Genomic DNA, 14778 nt, shown 5'->3' on the forward strand with positions numbered 1-14778 from the left:
ATTTGTCCTCTGGAGTGTGTAGTTTTTGCCTCCTTTTATCTGGTTTTTCAGCCTTGTAAATTTAACCTTCTTTCGCCTTCCTAACTTTATGGCTGGGTAGTATGGACCTTCTTTCCCTGTAGTTTGGGATGTGCTGATCCCCTTTAGACAATTAATAAGTGTACAAACTAAATTTCTAGCAACTGTTGTTGCTTTCTTGAATAATAAGGTATTTCTGTGGCCTAAATTATGGGCAGATTATAAAACTGCTTAAGGGGGTGACCTACACCTCCGAACATAGAAAAATGAGGTGTATTAAACTTTTCTCTGCAGCAATGGAAATGAACATCAAAGGGAAACTTAGTATGACAAACACATTATTTCTTAATAATATGCCTACATATTTAGAAATCACATAAACCTATGCCATTATATATAATTCATTATTCAAAATGGTGGTATGTTGTGGCCACTATCTTGCTCTTTCCCTCATAATTTCCAAATACATGAATATTTTTCTATGATTCTTTTTTTATTATAATTAGTAATGTTACAGCTACAACCTTCACAAGAATCAGTGAAGTCCATTAAGTATAAATATTTTTTCCATGAAGTTACTTTCAAGTAGTCAATTTTTGCATGAATTTTCCTTTGAAATCCTTTTTAAACTTAACCAATGAAGCTAGCTCAATAATTCTAGTATATCTTCTTCTTCTCTTTGAAATATACATGCATGCAAAATTTCATTTTAATTTCTTAAAAAATGTTCAGAGTTATTAGGGAAAAGGTTCTGGAAAACAAACGTTACAGGAAACGAGCAACAAACTTGCCGATAAAGGGATTGCTTGGGTTACAGGGCTTCACGTTTTTTGTCATAACTCCAAAATTATTGGAGATATTAACAAAGAAATTGCACTGTTATAAAGAGAAAAGTACAATTTTAAAAGAAGAAAATAAATTTAAAAATCGCATTTTTGGTTGGTCAAAGGTATTGGTCCCCACTTAAATGGAGTCTAGGGTTCGAGCCCCTTGCCTTGTAAATTTTTCTCCTGGGTCCATGACCTTGAAAGATATTTTGTGAAATGAACTACTGATTTAAAGATCAATTGTCTAATGTTATTGCTGTATCAGAAGCCACAGCTTCTTTATTGAATGGTATTTTACATACCTTGTCAAATCATCATCATCAACATCATCTGCAGTTTCCAGCTGTTGGCCGGGTCTGCTTTCCTTGTCAAATGTACATTCTTAACTAATTACTTATATAATGAAGTGCAAGAATTAGAGTTTACTTGTATAATTATGAAATAGGTTTGAGCCTTGGTGCTCATGTAGGGTAAGGTATTGAACCCGACAGGGGCATGATCCAAGGACCTTTGGTTGATATCGATCTCCGTAATTACGCACGCAATGCTATTAAAGGGAAAGAATGCTGAAAATGATTAATATTCATATCATTAATAGAGGTCATACCGAAACTAATTAATATTCATACCATTGAGATAGATAAATTGTGTCTTTTAAAATTATTCTACGAGATTTCTTTGTCTGCGACTTATTGCGCAGTATTATCCTCTGTGTAGCGGGGGCCCCGCAGATGAAGCCAAGCCAACTTAGACCCGGGAGGGGTTATGAATGGGGATTCCCTGTGACATCACTCGAGAGAAGACATCCCTCCTCAAGACTCACAGAATGAGGGGAAACTAACTTTTTCGAAACGAAATATAGGAGCCATCTTGGACTCGGACTGGCCAACTTAATTACCTACGATCTAGAAAATTAATGAAACTCGAATTAGGGGGTCATCTCCCGATTTAAAAGGGATAAATGTCACTGGGACATTTATTTAGAGTGTTTAATGTCCTCTTCCGGGATAACTTTCAGAAGAAGAAAGAATACTGTGGGGTTTCTGCGTGGAAAAGTACTGGGCCATCTGTTTATTCTCACGACACCTCCTCGAGAAAGGGAGTTCACCACGCCTGGTGGGGGAAGCAGAACAGATTTTAATTAATTTAAAGAGATTCACCGAAGGATAATTGAGTGGTTATGTCTCAATCGCACCAACTAGATACTGGTCACCGATTACCCGCACTATTTTACCTCGAGTATGCTGGGAATAGGCGCTACGCAAATTAGTGGAAGGGGTATTGCTCCCTTGTAAAAACTACTGCAGTAAGGGACAAGCGTCAGTCGGGGTTAGTGGCTTATCGGCGGCGAAGCTATGCTCGGTTAAGCCCTCGTTAGTTCTTTGTTCAAGTGAAGTTAACTCCTATTTTAAGTGAAATAATACAGTTCGCATAAACAGTGTATAGTTTTGATCTCTGTGACGGCTGTGTTCACTTTTTAGAAAACCGTGATATGTAAAGTAATATTATTATCATAACGATAGTATAATAATTTGACGTAGCAGCAGACTGAATAGGAAAACCGAGAGATAGAATAGCTTACGACATCGTGACCGGACGTTCACAGTGAACGCTGTTAACCGAAGTGTGAATTAAACAGTGACGTTGTGTGTGTACAGGATTATCTGCCAAGGGCTCCACCAGCATCGAACAATGGATCTTCAACTCCAAGATGAAATGGAAAATGAAGTAATCACCATGGTGCCCATAGAGGAGGAGTAAGCCCAGGATGGACCGCCCGAGTTGACGAAGGTGTCATCATCATGTGATAGAGATGAGTACAAAGTTCTAATATCTGGCATGCATAGAAGGGATGGGAATATTTATTGTAAACTGATGCTATAAGAGATTAAAGATGTAGTCCTGTTGAAATAGAGCGCCGGAATGGGCGCGTAGTTATTAATTCTTAGTTTAGGAAACCGACAACAGGTCTGAGTAATTGAGTGTAAATAATTTAGGGATATAATACTCTAGCTTTGCATGGGATAGAGATTCATACGATTATTTCTTTCTTGGGAGATTCTGTTTCTTTATTTGTGTCAGAAGACCAGGAATAATTAGTTTATGGGAGTGCAGTGAGGGTAGTTATTAGAGTATTCATTAATTTGATAAGTGTATGGTATGTAAAACAGTAAGTACTACAGTACGTAAGGCACGCAGCTACGAGACTCAGCGGCCGAACTGACAGCCACAACAAAAACTCCACCCTTTGAAATACTTAGATAGGGAGTGATAAGATTAAATTGATTATGTGATTAAATTTACCAGGAAGTGATCATAATACGTGTGTCAAATATCGATTCGTGTAAATATTAATTAATTAATGAATGTATTGCCGTGTGACGATAAAGTAGCCATGTGCCGACCATCGATTAATTAGCAATCAGTAATCAGATGTTAATTGGCGCGCGAGTGCTTAATTGTGTTGTAATTGCTGCATAGATTCCGCACGATGACCATGTATAAGTAAGGTAGCGGGTAAGCTATGTAGGACGGCAATAATAATAATAATAATAATAATAATAGCTATGTAGGACGGCAAGAATAATAATAATAATAATAATAATAATAATAATAATAATAATAATAATAATAATAATAATAATAATAATAATAATAATAACAATCAGGCAAAGATTACCATTATGATACGGGAGTCGTGTTGTAAAAATGATATGATACTCTTGGGTAGATATGTGTTTAATTCAAAGTGATTTGCGCGAGTCTTCTAAGACCGGAGCTTATTGGAGATGTACCTCCGAATGATATGTTACTGTTTCCTTTTGAAAGGAAATGTTACGCCTGTATGTGGGTGTGGACCCTTAGGGTAGTGAACCGCCGTCTGGCCTTGGCCCAGTGTGTTTCTTTTTTTTGTTTGAATGTCCCGTAAGCAGAGGAAGGAGGGACATGGCTGTTAAAGGGAAGTTGGTTTCCTTCAACGGCAGAAATAATGTGATTTACCTAACACGGCAGAGCAGTGTAATAATTAACAAGCGACCCGGCCGATAATGGTAATGTTTGCCAATGAATCGTTGTTAATTGTACGAGTATAATTAGATAGGGATTACAGGACCCTGCCTTCATCGCAAGAGGTTGTCAGTTCGATGCTCAACGTGGGCAATGGAGGCCTACAGCGTCAGAAGAAAGATCAAGTGCCTTTTATGTATTTTTCTTGCATATCATGTACCATTTATGTGTTTGTTATGTCATGCGTGGTTGTACATAAGGTCAGTGGTGGTTCTGTCCATCAGCTTGGCGATGTCCAGGATAGCGAGGGTCGGTTTCGAACCCGGGTGTTGTATCATATGTGTGTATTTTATTTTTACGTCATTTCATTGGGAAATCTAGGTCTTTATTAGAATAGGGATTGCTCAGACATATTGTCGGACGCATGTTAGTTTTATGTGTTAGCGATAATATAGCCTCAGTGTTATGATAAAATTACCATTCGCTATATGTCACGATACATCGCTTCGCGATAAACGTACTCGTTTCTATCACGTATAACGGACAGATATTCGTTAAACAAACTACAACAAACATTTGTAAATTTTAATGTAATTCATTAGTGTTATTTAGTGCGTCATTTCCCATCGTCATTAAGGTTCAATAAACCGGTTTGTGAGTTAAATATTTTAATTCGAATGTGTTCTCATTTTTAGTTATATGCCCCGCTTCTCCTCCCTTGTACGCCTTTAAGCTTACTTTAGTTCAGCGCCTATTTATTTCATACTTCTTGACCCGTGTGCGACCCTGTAGATTCCATGCCGGTGCCATATAGAGAGGGGGCGGGTGCAGTATTTTGAGCTATTGTGCTCTTTCTTATTAATGATCTCTGAGCTTTCGATCTCATGTGTAAAATTAATTAAGAGCTAATTAAGCTCACATCCTGGTGTTTTCTCAAACTTTATAATCTTAATTAGCCTTGGGCTTCTGTTATTTTTGCTGGGTCCTCCTGCTCCTTCAGAATTGCTGTATTATTTTGTTATCTCGTGGTGAGAAAAACAAAATAGTATTCTCAAATGTTATCGGATTTTCTTGAACTCTTAACTGGTACTTGTCCAGCCCTTCACCCCTCATGCTTCTTATCCCTCTATGGTCCAGTGCAATACATGCAATAATAATAATAATAAAATGTTACAAGTTCAATGCCATGCAAGCCGATGACATTAACGGGGGACGATCTAATAGAAAGTTGCCGAGAAACTCGCCAGTTGTCCTCACGTCACACCACCTTGTACTCTTTGCTGGACTAGTAAAATGATAGGAAGTACTCCTGGAGCACTTGCTTAAGATACATTTTAACTTTTGAGTATTAAAAGGGTAAAAACAGAATTTAAATGTAAATGATGTTTTTACATTTCTAAATCATTTTCATCAATTCATCAAAAATAAAATGTATGTTATTTGATAGAATCTGATGATGTTCTGTCAAGAACAAAACATGTCATTCTGTTTTTAATGGTATCTTTATCAGGTATAATCTGTAATAAGGTATTTCCTAAAATTTATTTTATACTGAATTACTTTTGACAGACTGAAAAACTCACAGTTATAAATGATTTGGTAACAATTACACAAGTGCTGGAGAAGATATTTGTTAAATTTTGATGTACTTCTTATACACCGGAAAATACATTATTTCTAGTGTTCCCCAAAACAGGACAGGTTGGGGAACACTGGTTTGGGATGTTGCTATTCAGCACTCACTGCTCTGTAGACCAGTTTGCAGAACAGCCAGAGTTGTCTCATGTCACTGTCTATGTTATCACACATAAATTTCCAACGTGGTAAAATCAGGTACCGTAAACTAAATTTAACATGGGTGTAATGTAAAATGAAACCATGAGTCTATCTAAATATGTACTAATCATTCCTTTATTGTTCCATATAAACATAAAACAGTTTCACAGTTTTCCAGAGTTCATTCACATATTCTACAATATTCCACATTCACTCATTTACAGAATAAATATATACAAGGTCATGGTTATTGTGCAAATTAATGAATTAATACCCTGAAGAGGTAGAGACGCAGGTAACAACACTTGTGTGATAGACATAAATATGAACAAAAATGAATGAGTATCTGTAGTACTGTAGCAGAATTCAATGGCAGTTCACAAATATTTGACACGAAAATGCCCCATGAATTTCACTCACTATTCTTATGATATGCACTACTATTATTCTGTTGTTATTTCCATCATTGTTCATTTGTACAGAAGTAATAAATTTCACATTCACCGCAAAAAAGATATACATTCATATACCATACATGTAGCCTATATATTCCCAATTCATGCCTTGTAGTGTTACATAGGTCAACTATACTGTTTCTACATGAGCAAAAAACAAGTTATCCACAGGTTAAATGTTGGGAAATTCTTGAAAAGGCATGAAAAATGTACAAAGCTTGGAAAATGTACTAATTCAATTGATTACAAATGATTAATTTAAAATTAATTTGAAGAGCCATACAAGTTAAGCTTTTTTCATACTGTTGTAACTTTAAAAGAAAAAAAGTGATAAAATTGTTATATATTTTACCTTTTCAATTTACTCTCATGTGATCAAATAGCTAAATGTTATTCTTGACCTATACTACTTCTAAGGAAGCATGTAACTTATGTACGATAATGTAACAGAGATTCTTAACAAGAGTTTTAAAGATATCTGCTGCCAAAATGTTCTCGGAAGGGAAAAGCTGCATAAAAGAGCACAATCTCTTTACACAGTAAAAAGTCATCTGTCAGAAAATCATGCAATGAATCTATTACAGTGTTAAAACTCTGAATCTTGTTCACTGTCATATAATATAAATAAATGGAAGGAAAATAGAATATTTTCTTAAAAACGATAATTTGAATGTCAAAGTAAGGTAAAAGTTATTACACCATTGTTGTATGGAGTACAGATGTGGACTCTTAAAGCTTCTTCCCTAATCAGACAAAAGGCCTATGCAATGTGGTTGTGTTAGAAGGAAGCTCAGAATATCCTGAACAGACCAAGTAAAAAGGTGCTAAGGAAAGCTCCAGCAAACAGCTTATTTAGGTCTCATACTGAGAGGCAGGATATGTACTGACAGTAGAGGAGCTACTAGACCACAGAAGTCATGGCTCCGAAACATCAAAGTGTTGGGACTGGCTGAAGACATGGTGATGACGAATGTAATGGACACGGCACATGAAACAGCACATAAATAAAAGTTGAGAGGCTGTAAATAGGTTATTATTATTATTATTATTATTATTATTATTATTATTATTATTATTATTATTATTATTATTTGCTTTACGTCGCACCGACACAGATAGGTCTTATGGCAACGAGGTGTATGGCCACTGATCACATACGTACACTTTCCTTCCATGATCTACTTAACACAAGAACAGGAAGATTCAGTTTTAATACAGATATGTTGTAAGATAATGGCATAAGGAAGCTATTTATAACCTTATAAACAATCTTTGCCAGAATATCATGAAAATCGGATTAACTGAAGAATATGCTACTAATCTCACGTTAACAAAAACACAGTGAGAGAATCCATTTCTTATGGAGATATTCTCAGTAATTTAATTAGTAGGTGTATACACAATGGTATCCCTCTTCCTTCAGTACTCATATTCAAAGAAACATAGTTTTAAATAATGAAAAGAAAATTAGGACTTTCACATTATACTTGGACAAGGAAACAGAGGACAGAATGGAAGAGAGATGCATCTGAAGTAGGTGATTAAAGTGTTAAAATTTATTAGTAGCTTTGCCTCAAAACTGCATACAATTAATAAAATCTGTGATTAAAATGGATAACATAGTACAATAATCTAAAGGAAATGAGTACCTACCAATGTAGAACACAACCATTAATGAATAACATACACTGGGTAACTTTGTGACAAGCATAGATAGTAGTGAAGAGAACTATATAATTCTTTGATTTAGGATACAGATACAGTGTAACCCCAGTGTGTGCTGTAACACTACTAGGCTCTGTCAGAAACACATAATTCTTGTAGTGAAAAACAGGAATGTTTTCTTTCATATTTCTCTCGACATTCTATTAAAATTTATTTACAGGCACTGTACCATATCAGACCAAAAGCACAGTGATTAGCTATACTCAGTACAAAGACACTCTATTACATAAGGTCTCCACCTAACAATACCTATAAATCAGAACTTTGAATAATTGATACCCCCATACATGACATGCAAAATCAATTGAGTCAAAGATTTTCTTACAGTAATTAAAATTCAATCTATGATGTCTGTGTGAATGAGTGTTTGACATTAGTTTCATTGCTACACTTCACTGTTGGAGAGAAGAGAAAATGACATTGCTACTATAAAAGGGAACAACAATAAATATGGCAAATTTAACTTATATATCATGGCTAGAAATACTGAATGACTACAAAAATCTAAGCAGTTTTGCAAGAAAACTTTAGTCAATGATATGTATCACTTCCCACCATTCAAATGTCAATTTAATAATTATATTATCAGCATATCCCTAAAGAAGTTTTAGTCTCGAATATTATAAGAACAATCCATACATATTTTCAGCTTTTAGTTATAAATAATATTAATTATTGAAAGACACACTGCTCACAAAAATTAATTATTTTACTCTACTCTGGTCATTAGAGATAAAATAAAAAAAATAATCTTCCTTGAATTACAAAGAAAGTTCTCCACATATAAAAGTAACAAAATATATCTCTTTACCCATACATGTAAGAGTGGCCTATTACTTTCACTGAAAAGTCAAACAGTACCAGACCTCCACAAACTGCTTCCAAACAAGTTCTGCAATGAAGTGAATCAGTAATCTTCAAGTATAAAAAGCACAAAAATAAGTCTTCCATCACAATTAGTTCACTGGTCATTTTCTTAACGGAATTTTACATCACCATTGTAATTTGTTGAATTTCTTGAGTGACAATGCAAATGTGGATTGTGTTGAGATTTGGACCTTGGTCTCCCATGGTTATGTACCTCGTGGGTTGAGAACCTTTGTTCTATGTAGCTGTCGTTGTGGTGTTTAACGGGCTGCGCATGGCTGTTCCTGTACCATGGTCTGCTACGACTCCGCCCTTCTTCATCGCTGATGTACCCTGAGTTATTGTACACTTCCATGATATGAGGGGGTTGAAATTCACGTGGCTTGGTACGAGTGTTTAGTGGTAAAATGGCATTAGCTGAAGACTTTCTCCAGCCATCTTCATAGCGACGTCTTTGCTCCTCCTCTTCTGCTTCCCTCTGAAGGCGACGTTGAGACTGACTAGAGCTGGACTCGCTTGAATCTTCACCAGAAGTACCAATTCCCAAATCTTTTTCCAGGATCATTGACCCATTTCCATCAACATATTTTACCCCTCCTCCACCATTATAGACATGCGATGGTAAGCCAGGCAATGGAACTCCAAAATTTGGAGGTCCGTTAGATTTTGATTTCAGATTTGAATCATACCCAGTTTTGCCATTTGCCATGACATGTGGTGAAGGGGAATTAAATTCTCCATTTGGATTTCTGAACATGAAACCATTATTATGATGATTCATTGGATGAAGAGAAGGGTGAGGTATGCAGAAAGGGTGAGGAAAGGTTTTCTCCACAGCTGAATGTTTTGTTTCTTCATCATCATCTTCAGATTTCAACGACTGGCAAGATCCTGGTCCAAAAAGTGACAGAAGAACAGGAAGGAGAAAGAGACCATGCATTGCACCAAAAAATATTACTAAGAACACCATTTTGAAGAATACAAGGAAAATATAACTTTCTGCAAATACTAATGATAAAACAGCCAATATAGTGCTAGATGCACCTTGGCAAATTGGTAAACCCAATGCATACAAACATTCTGAGACTCTTTCAGATGGTTGGGAAGCTTTTGATGACATATAAGCATAGCAGATGTGTGCTGTAAAATCAACAGAAAAGCCAATGCACATGATCAAATTAATCATCGATATAGAATCTAGACGTACATCCCACAGTGCCATGTAGCCTGCTACTCCAGTTTCAATCGAGATAATTGAGAATGCCACCCAGAGAGAGCAAAATGCATTGGGAATGAAGATGAAACAGACAAGCATCATGATAATGGCTCCAATGATCATACTCTGAATCGAGGTTGGTCGAACAAGCTCAAACTGAAAATAAAATAAAAATAAATCATATTAACTTCTTATTATATTAACACTGCTTTAATACAAAACTACTTTATATTATACATGAGATCCGATGATGATGATGATGATGATGATGATGATGATGATGATAGTCAAACTCTTTGGCTAAATGCTTAGTGTAGTGGCCTTTGATTCAGAGGGCCCTCTATTCAATTCCTGGCTGGACTGGGGAATTTAGCCGTATGTGGTGAACTCCTCTTGTTCAAGGGCTAGAGTAGGTGTTAGTCTCAATACCCAACTTCACGGACTCGCAACACAATGTCCTACTAACCACAGCAGAAATGCCTAACAGTGAATACATACCTCCACATAGGACTGGTAAAAAAACTTGGCTTCATAGAAAGAGCCAACCCCATGAAATTAGGAAAAGGTCAGGATTAATAATAATAGATTAACAGTGATACTATTTATTTATTTGCAAAGAAAGGAAAGAACAAAAGAAAGAAATTTACTAATATTGTAAACATTATACAGGTAAGCATAGTAAAAAAAAAAAAAAAAAAAAAAAAGTTTATAGAGATCATGTCAGTGATATCTCTAATTAGACATACATACATCTTAAATTGTTAGATCTTTCATGGTTCAGTCTGCAAACATTTGTGAATTAATGAAATGCCTCCACAATCCTTTAGTTCCAACTAACTGTGTAGCCTCGTTTAATTCCACATCTCTTATCTTTAAATAACTAACAATCTGCCTTGGTCTGCCTCTTCTTCCCTTATCCTTCATGGTTAAGTTCATTATTGTTCTATGTAACCTATCTTCCACCACTCTCCTCACAGGACCCGACCAACGAAGCCGACTTACGTGTAAAGCTTAATCGATCAAGTTTATTCTTATCTTAGCCTTTATCTCTGCATTCCAAATAATCTCCTGTCATTCTTCCCACCTGTTTGTACCAGCAATTTCAAATTAGACAGTAAACAATACATACACTTTGTTTAAGGATCTTCAATTGGGTCTTGTAAACGTTTCACCCAGGAGTGGAATCAGGGGCATAGCCAGGGGGGGTATTGGGTTTTTATGAAATAAAATACAGAGAAACTGACAATAAACAAGTGAAATTCGATTCAATGGGTTGACTCTTTTGAATATTCACAGAGACAAAATTGTAAAATCAAGAGATTTATTGAATCTATTTTCTAAGAAGCCTTGAAAGTTGGGTTTTAGATTGTAGTCTGAACATACCATTTGCCGTAAAACTATTCATCTTGATCATATTTTTTTTGTTCTGTATTTTAATGTAAGATTTTGTAGTGTACCGGTACTGCAATCTGACACACACACACACACACACACACACACACACACACACACGCTCTATGTTCTGTCCTCATTTTGTAACTGTACCCCCCCCCGCTCCCCTTAAATTGGTTCGATCCTGGCTGTGCTACTGAGTGAAATAGTTTACCAACAGAAAACATATCAACAAATCCACACCGTTGTGATAGACTATGTACATTTAATGATTGTTCTGTGGCTATATTATCCACCCAGCTCTAAACAAATACAAATAAAGAAATTTCTGTTGAATAGAATCTAATCCTGTGGATAGAGATCTGATAAGGATAATTATAGTCATCAAGGTTGTTGTGAAGGTAAAAAACCAGACTTCAATTGTACAAGTGCAGCAAATACGAGATGTGCTAGAGCAGTCATATTAGAGAGATAGTAGTACACAAACCAGGATAAAAACAACAGGTCAGCATCAGAAGAGGGAGCAGTAGAAAGGCGAACAGGGACAATCTCCACATCATTCCTTTAAATCCATTCTTCGCAACCCCACAACAAGCTCGTTTTTGCTTCCAGTAAATTCAGGATGGCGGGCAGACATATTTTCAGTCTTGATATGAGGAGTATTTTTAAGTAAATACCGTTTTGAAATTCTGCCACTGCAAGGCTGCTGTCGGTGTCCTGTGCATGCGCACCATGTACATCTGCTGGCAAGCTACAGAGGTCGTTGCGGCAATAACCGACCGTGTATACATTTGTTTGTGTGAATTGAAAATGCCTCTGCCAATTGAGGATCCCAGTGGCTGTGAAATATGTGCTGTTATTCGTTTTTATAGTTCTAAAGGTGTGAAAGCAGTTGAAATTCACTGTCAGTTTTGTGAAGTGTACAGACAAAACATTATGAGTGATGGAATGGTACACAGATGGGTAAGAGCTTTCAAATATGGCTGAAAGAATGTTCATGGTGAGGAACGGAGTGGGTGACCCTCCAGTGATCACTGACGAGTTGGTGCAGAAAGTCAATGACAAAGTGAGAGAGAACAGACACTTCACGATTCCTATGCTATGAGAGGAGTTCCCTCAAGTTCCAAGAAGTGTTATCTGCGACATTGTTACAGAACGCTTAAATTTTTCAAAAACTGAGCTCACGATGGGTACCAAAAATGTTGAGCGAGGTGCACCTTGACTTTTCTTCAGTGTTATGATGCTAAGGGTGATGGTTTTTTAAAGCCAAATTGTCACAGGTGATGAAACATGGGTGGCCTGCGTTACACCAGAAACAATAATCTATAGAATGGTGGCATTCAACATCGCCCAAGAAAGTGAAGTTTAAGCAGACAATTTCAGCCTGGAAAATCATGTGTACCATGTTTTGGGACAGGAAGGGGGTGTTGCTTATTGATTTTTGTCTCGTGGTGACACAATACATTCTGAAACATATTGTGAGACCTTAAAAATACTGCACCATGCAATTCAAAAAAAGGGTGCAGCATGCTGAGTAAAGGGATCTTTTTGCTGCATGACAACGCCAGACCACATGCGGCCCATTGAACTCAAGATCTCATCGCATCATTTGACTGGGAACAATTTCATCATCCTCCATACAGCCCTGATCTAGCACCCAGTGACTACCATGTGTTTCTGCACTTGAAGAACCATCTTGGAGGTCAGCACCACGATGAAGACAGTAGTCTCAAAATGGCCGTGTTGCAGTGGCTATCAGGTCATGGGGCAACCTTCTATGATGATGGAATACAAAAGCTTGTTGTTCGATATGACCATGCGCTTAGGAGCGCGCAGCTGTGCGCTTGCATCCAGGAGATAGTGGATTCGAGCCCCACTGTCGGCAGTCCTGAACATGGTTTTCCGTGGTTTCCCACTTTCACACCAGGCAAATGCTGGGGCTTTACCCGAATTAAGACTTAATGTTGGTGGCAATTATGTGCAAAAGTAGATAAAAGTGTGGTCTTTAACGTAAAAATAAAATTTGTACAAAACGTTCATGTGTTTTGTTGACATATCAAAACGGTACTTACTTAAAAAATACGCTTCATAGTTGGATTGATGAGAAGAGAGTTTATCTGTTTGAAGACAGCAGTCTACTAAGATGTGGAGGCTGTTGTTCTCTACTCTTCCAATGCTGACCTGTTACTGTGTTTATCATATTGTATCTTGAGTTGTCACTTTCCTACTCTATGAAGAGCAGGGGTTACCTTCATGTTCACGTTATAGCAACCATTGTGTACCAAGTAATGGATTATTATTTTAATAATGTTGTGAACAAAGGAACATATCATTATTATCAATCAATGGAAAGCTAATGAACTGCATATGCATTTGGAGAGAATTCATCAACTATTATTTAGATTGGAATAAAGGAAATTAAAATGTTAAAACAGTGGGATGACCATTGTAAAATGGTAATATTAATTCCAACCGACTTGTATCTAACACGAAACATGATAAAAGAAAAAAGAATTCAAGACATTCAAATTACACGACATTCGTCTGCATAATAAGTGTGCACATTACAAATTCATACAATTACGTTGCATCAAATTACAAAACAATATGTTTTTCTACTAATGCCATGAGCACTCTCTTCCTCTTGCTCAGGAGGCCAACGTAGTTCAACAGTCGACCTGATTCTTCATATATTTGTAAGTAATGGAATATACATTTTGTTGGCCTATTCCGTATTCCAAAGAGCTTTAGAAAGATAGACGGAGGATCTTAATTTCTTTTTACCTGTTTTAAACTATGATTTTAACAGCATGGTGTGACTATCTTTATCTGATCCTGTAATTATTACGAGGAGAATTCCTCAAGGCAGTATTATCGGAGCTTTATGTTTTCTTATATATATAAATTATATGAGTAAAGAACTGCAATTAGAGATAAGGTTTTCTTCAGATGATGTTATTCTGTTTAGAGTAATAAATAAGTTACAAGATTGTGAGCAACTGCAGAAAGACCTCAATAATGTTCTGAGATAGACAGCGGCAATAGTATGATGATAAATGGGGTTAAAAGTCGTGTTGTAAGTAATTACTGAGTTGATGGGGTGAAAGTTCCTTATGGGGATCACTGTAAGTACCTAGGTGTTAAAATAAGGAAAGATCCTCATTAGGCTAATCACATAAATGGGATTGTAAATAAAGGTTACAGATCTCTGCATATGATTATGAGGGTGTTTAGGGGTTGAAGTAAGGATGTAAAGAAGAGGGTGTATAAGTCTCTGGTAAGACCCCAACTAGAGTATGGTTGCAGTGTATGGGACTCTCAGCAGGATTACTTGATTCGAGAACTGGAAAAATCCATAGAAAAGCAGCTCAATTTGTTTTGGGTGATTTCCGACAAAACTGTTGCAAAGTTTGGGCTGGGAAGACGTGGGGGAAAGGAGATGAGCTGCTTTACTAAGTGGTATGTAGAACAAATTCCAACTTGTACATTTGGGAAA

At 36.6% G+C, this 14778-nt stretch overlaps 1 protein-coding gene across 3 annotated transcripts in view; it reads right to left on the bottom strand.

Annotated features, from left to right (window-relative positions):
- Positions 1–5753: 5753 nt before the first annotated feature.
- Positions 5754–14778, bottom strand: part of LOC136863320 (patched domain-containing protein 3) — a 171751-nt gene continuing 162726 nt past the window's right edge. For 2 of the 3 annotated variants that reach the window (XM_068225908.1, XM_067139705.2), the window contains exon 9: positions 5754–10046. In XM_068225908.1, the coding sequence (XP_068082009.1) occupies positions 8784–10046 (1263 nt within the window). In that variant the 3' untranslated portion in view covers positions 5754–8783. The remainder of the gene's footprint in view (positions 10047–14778) is intronic. The other variant, XM_067139708.2, reaches the window with a different exon arrangement.

Source organism: Anabrus simplex, chromosome 2 (genome assembly GCF_040414725.1).
Source record: "Anabrus simplex isolate iqAnaSimp1 chromosome 2, ASM4041472v1, whole genome shotgun sequence".
NCBI classification, from domain to species: Eukaryota; Metazoa; Arthropoda; class Insecta; order Orthoptera; family Tettigoniidae; genus Anabrus; species Anabrus simplex.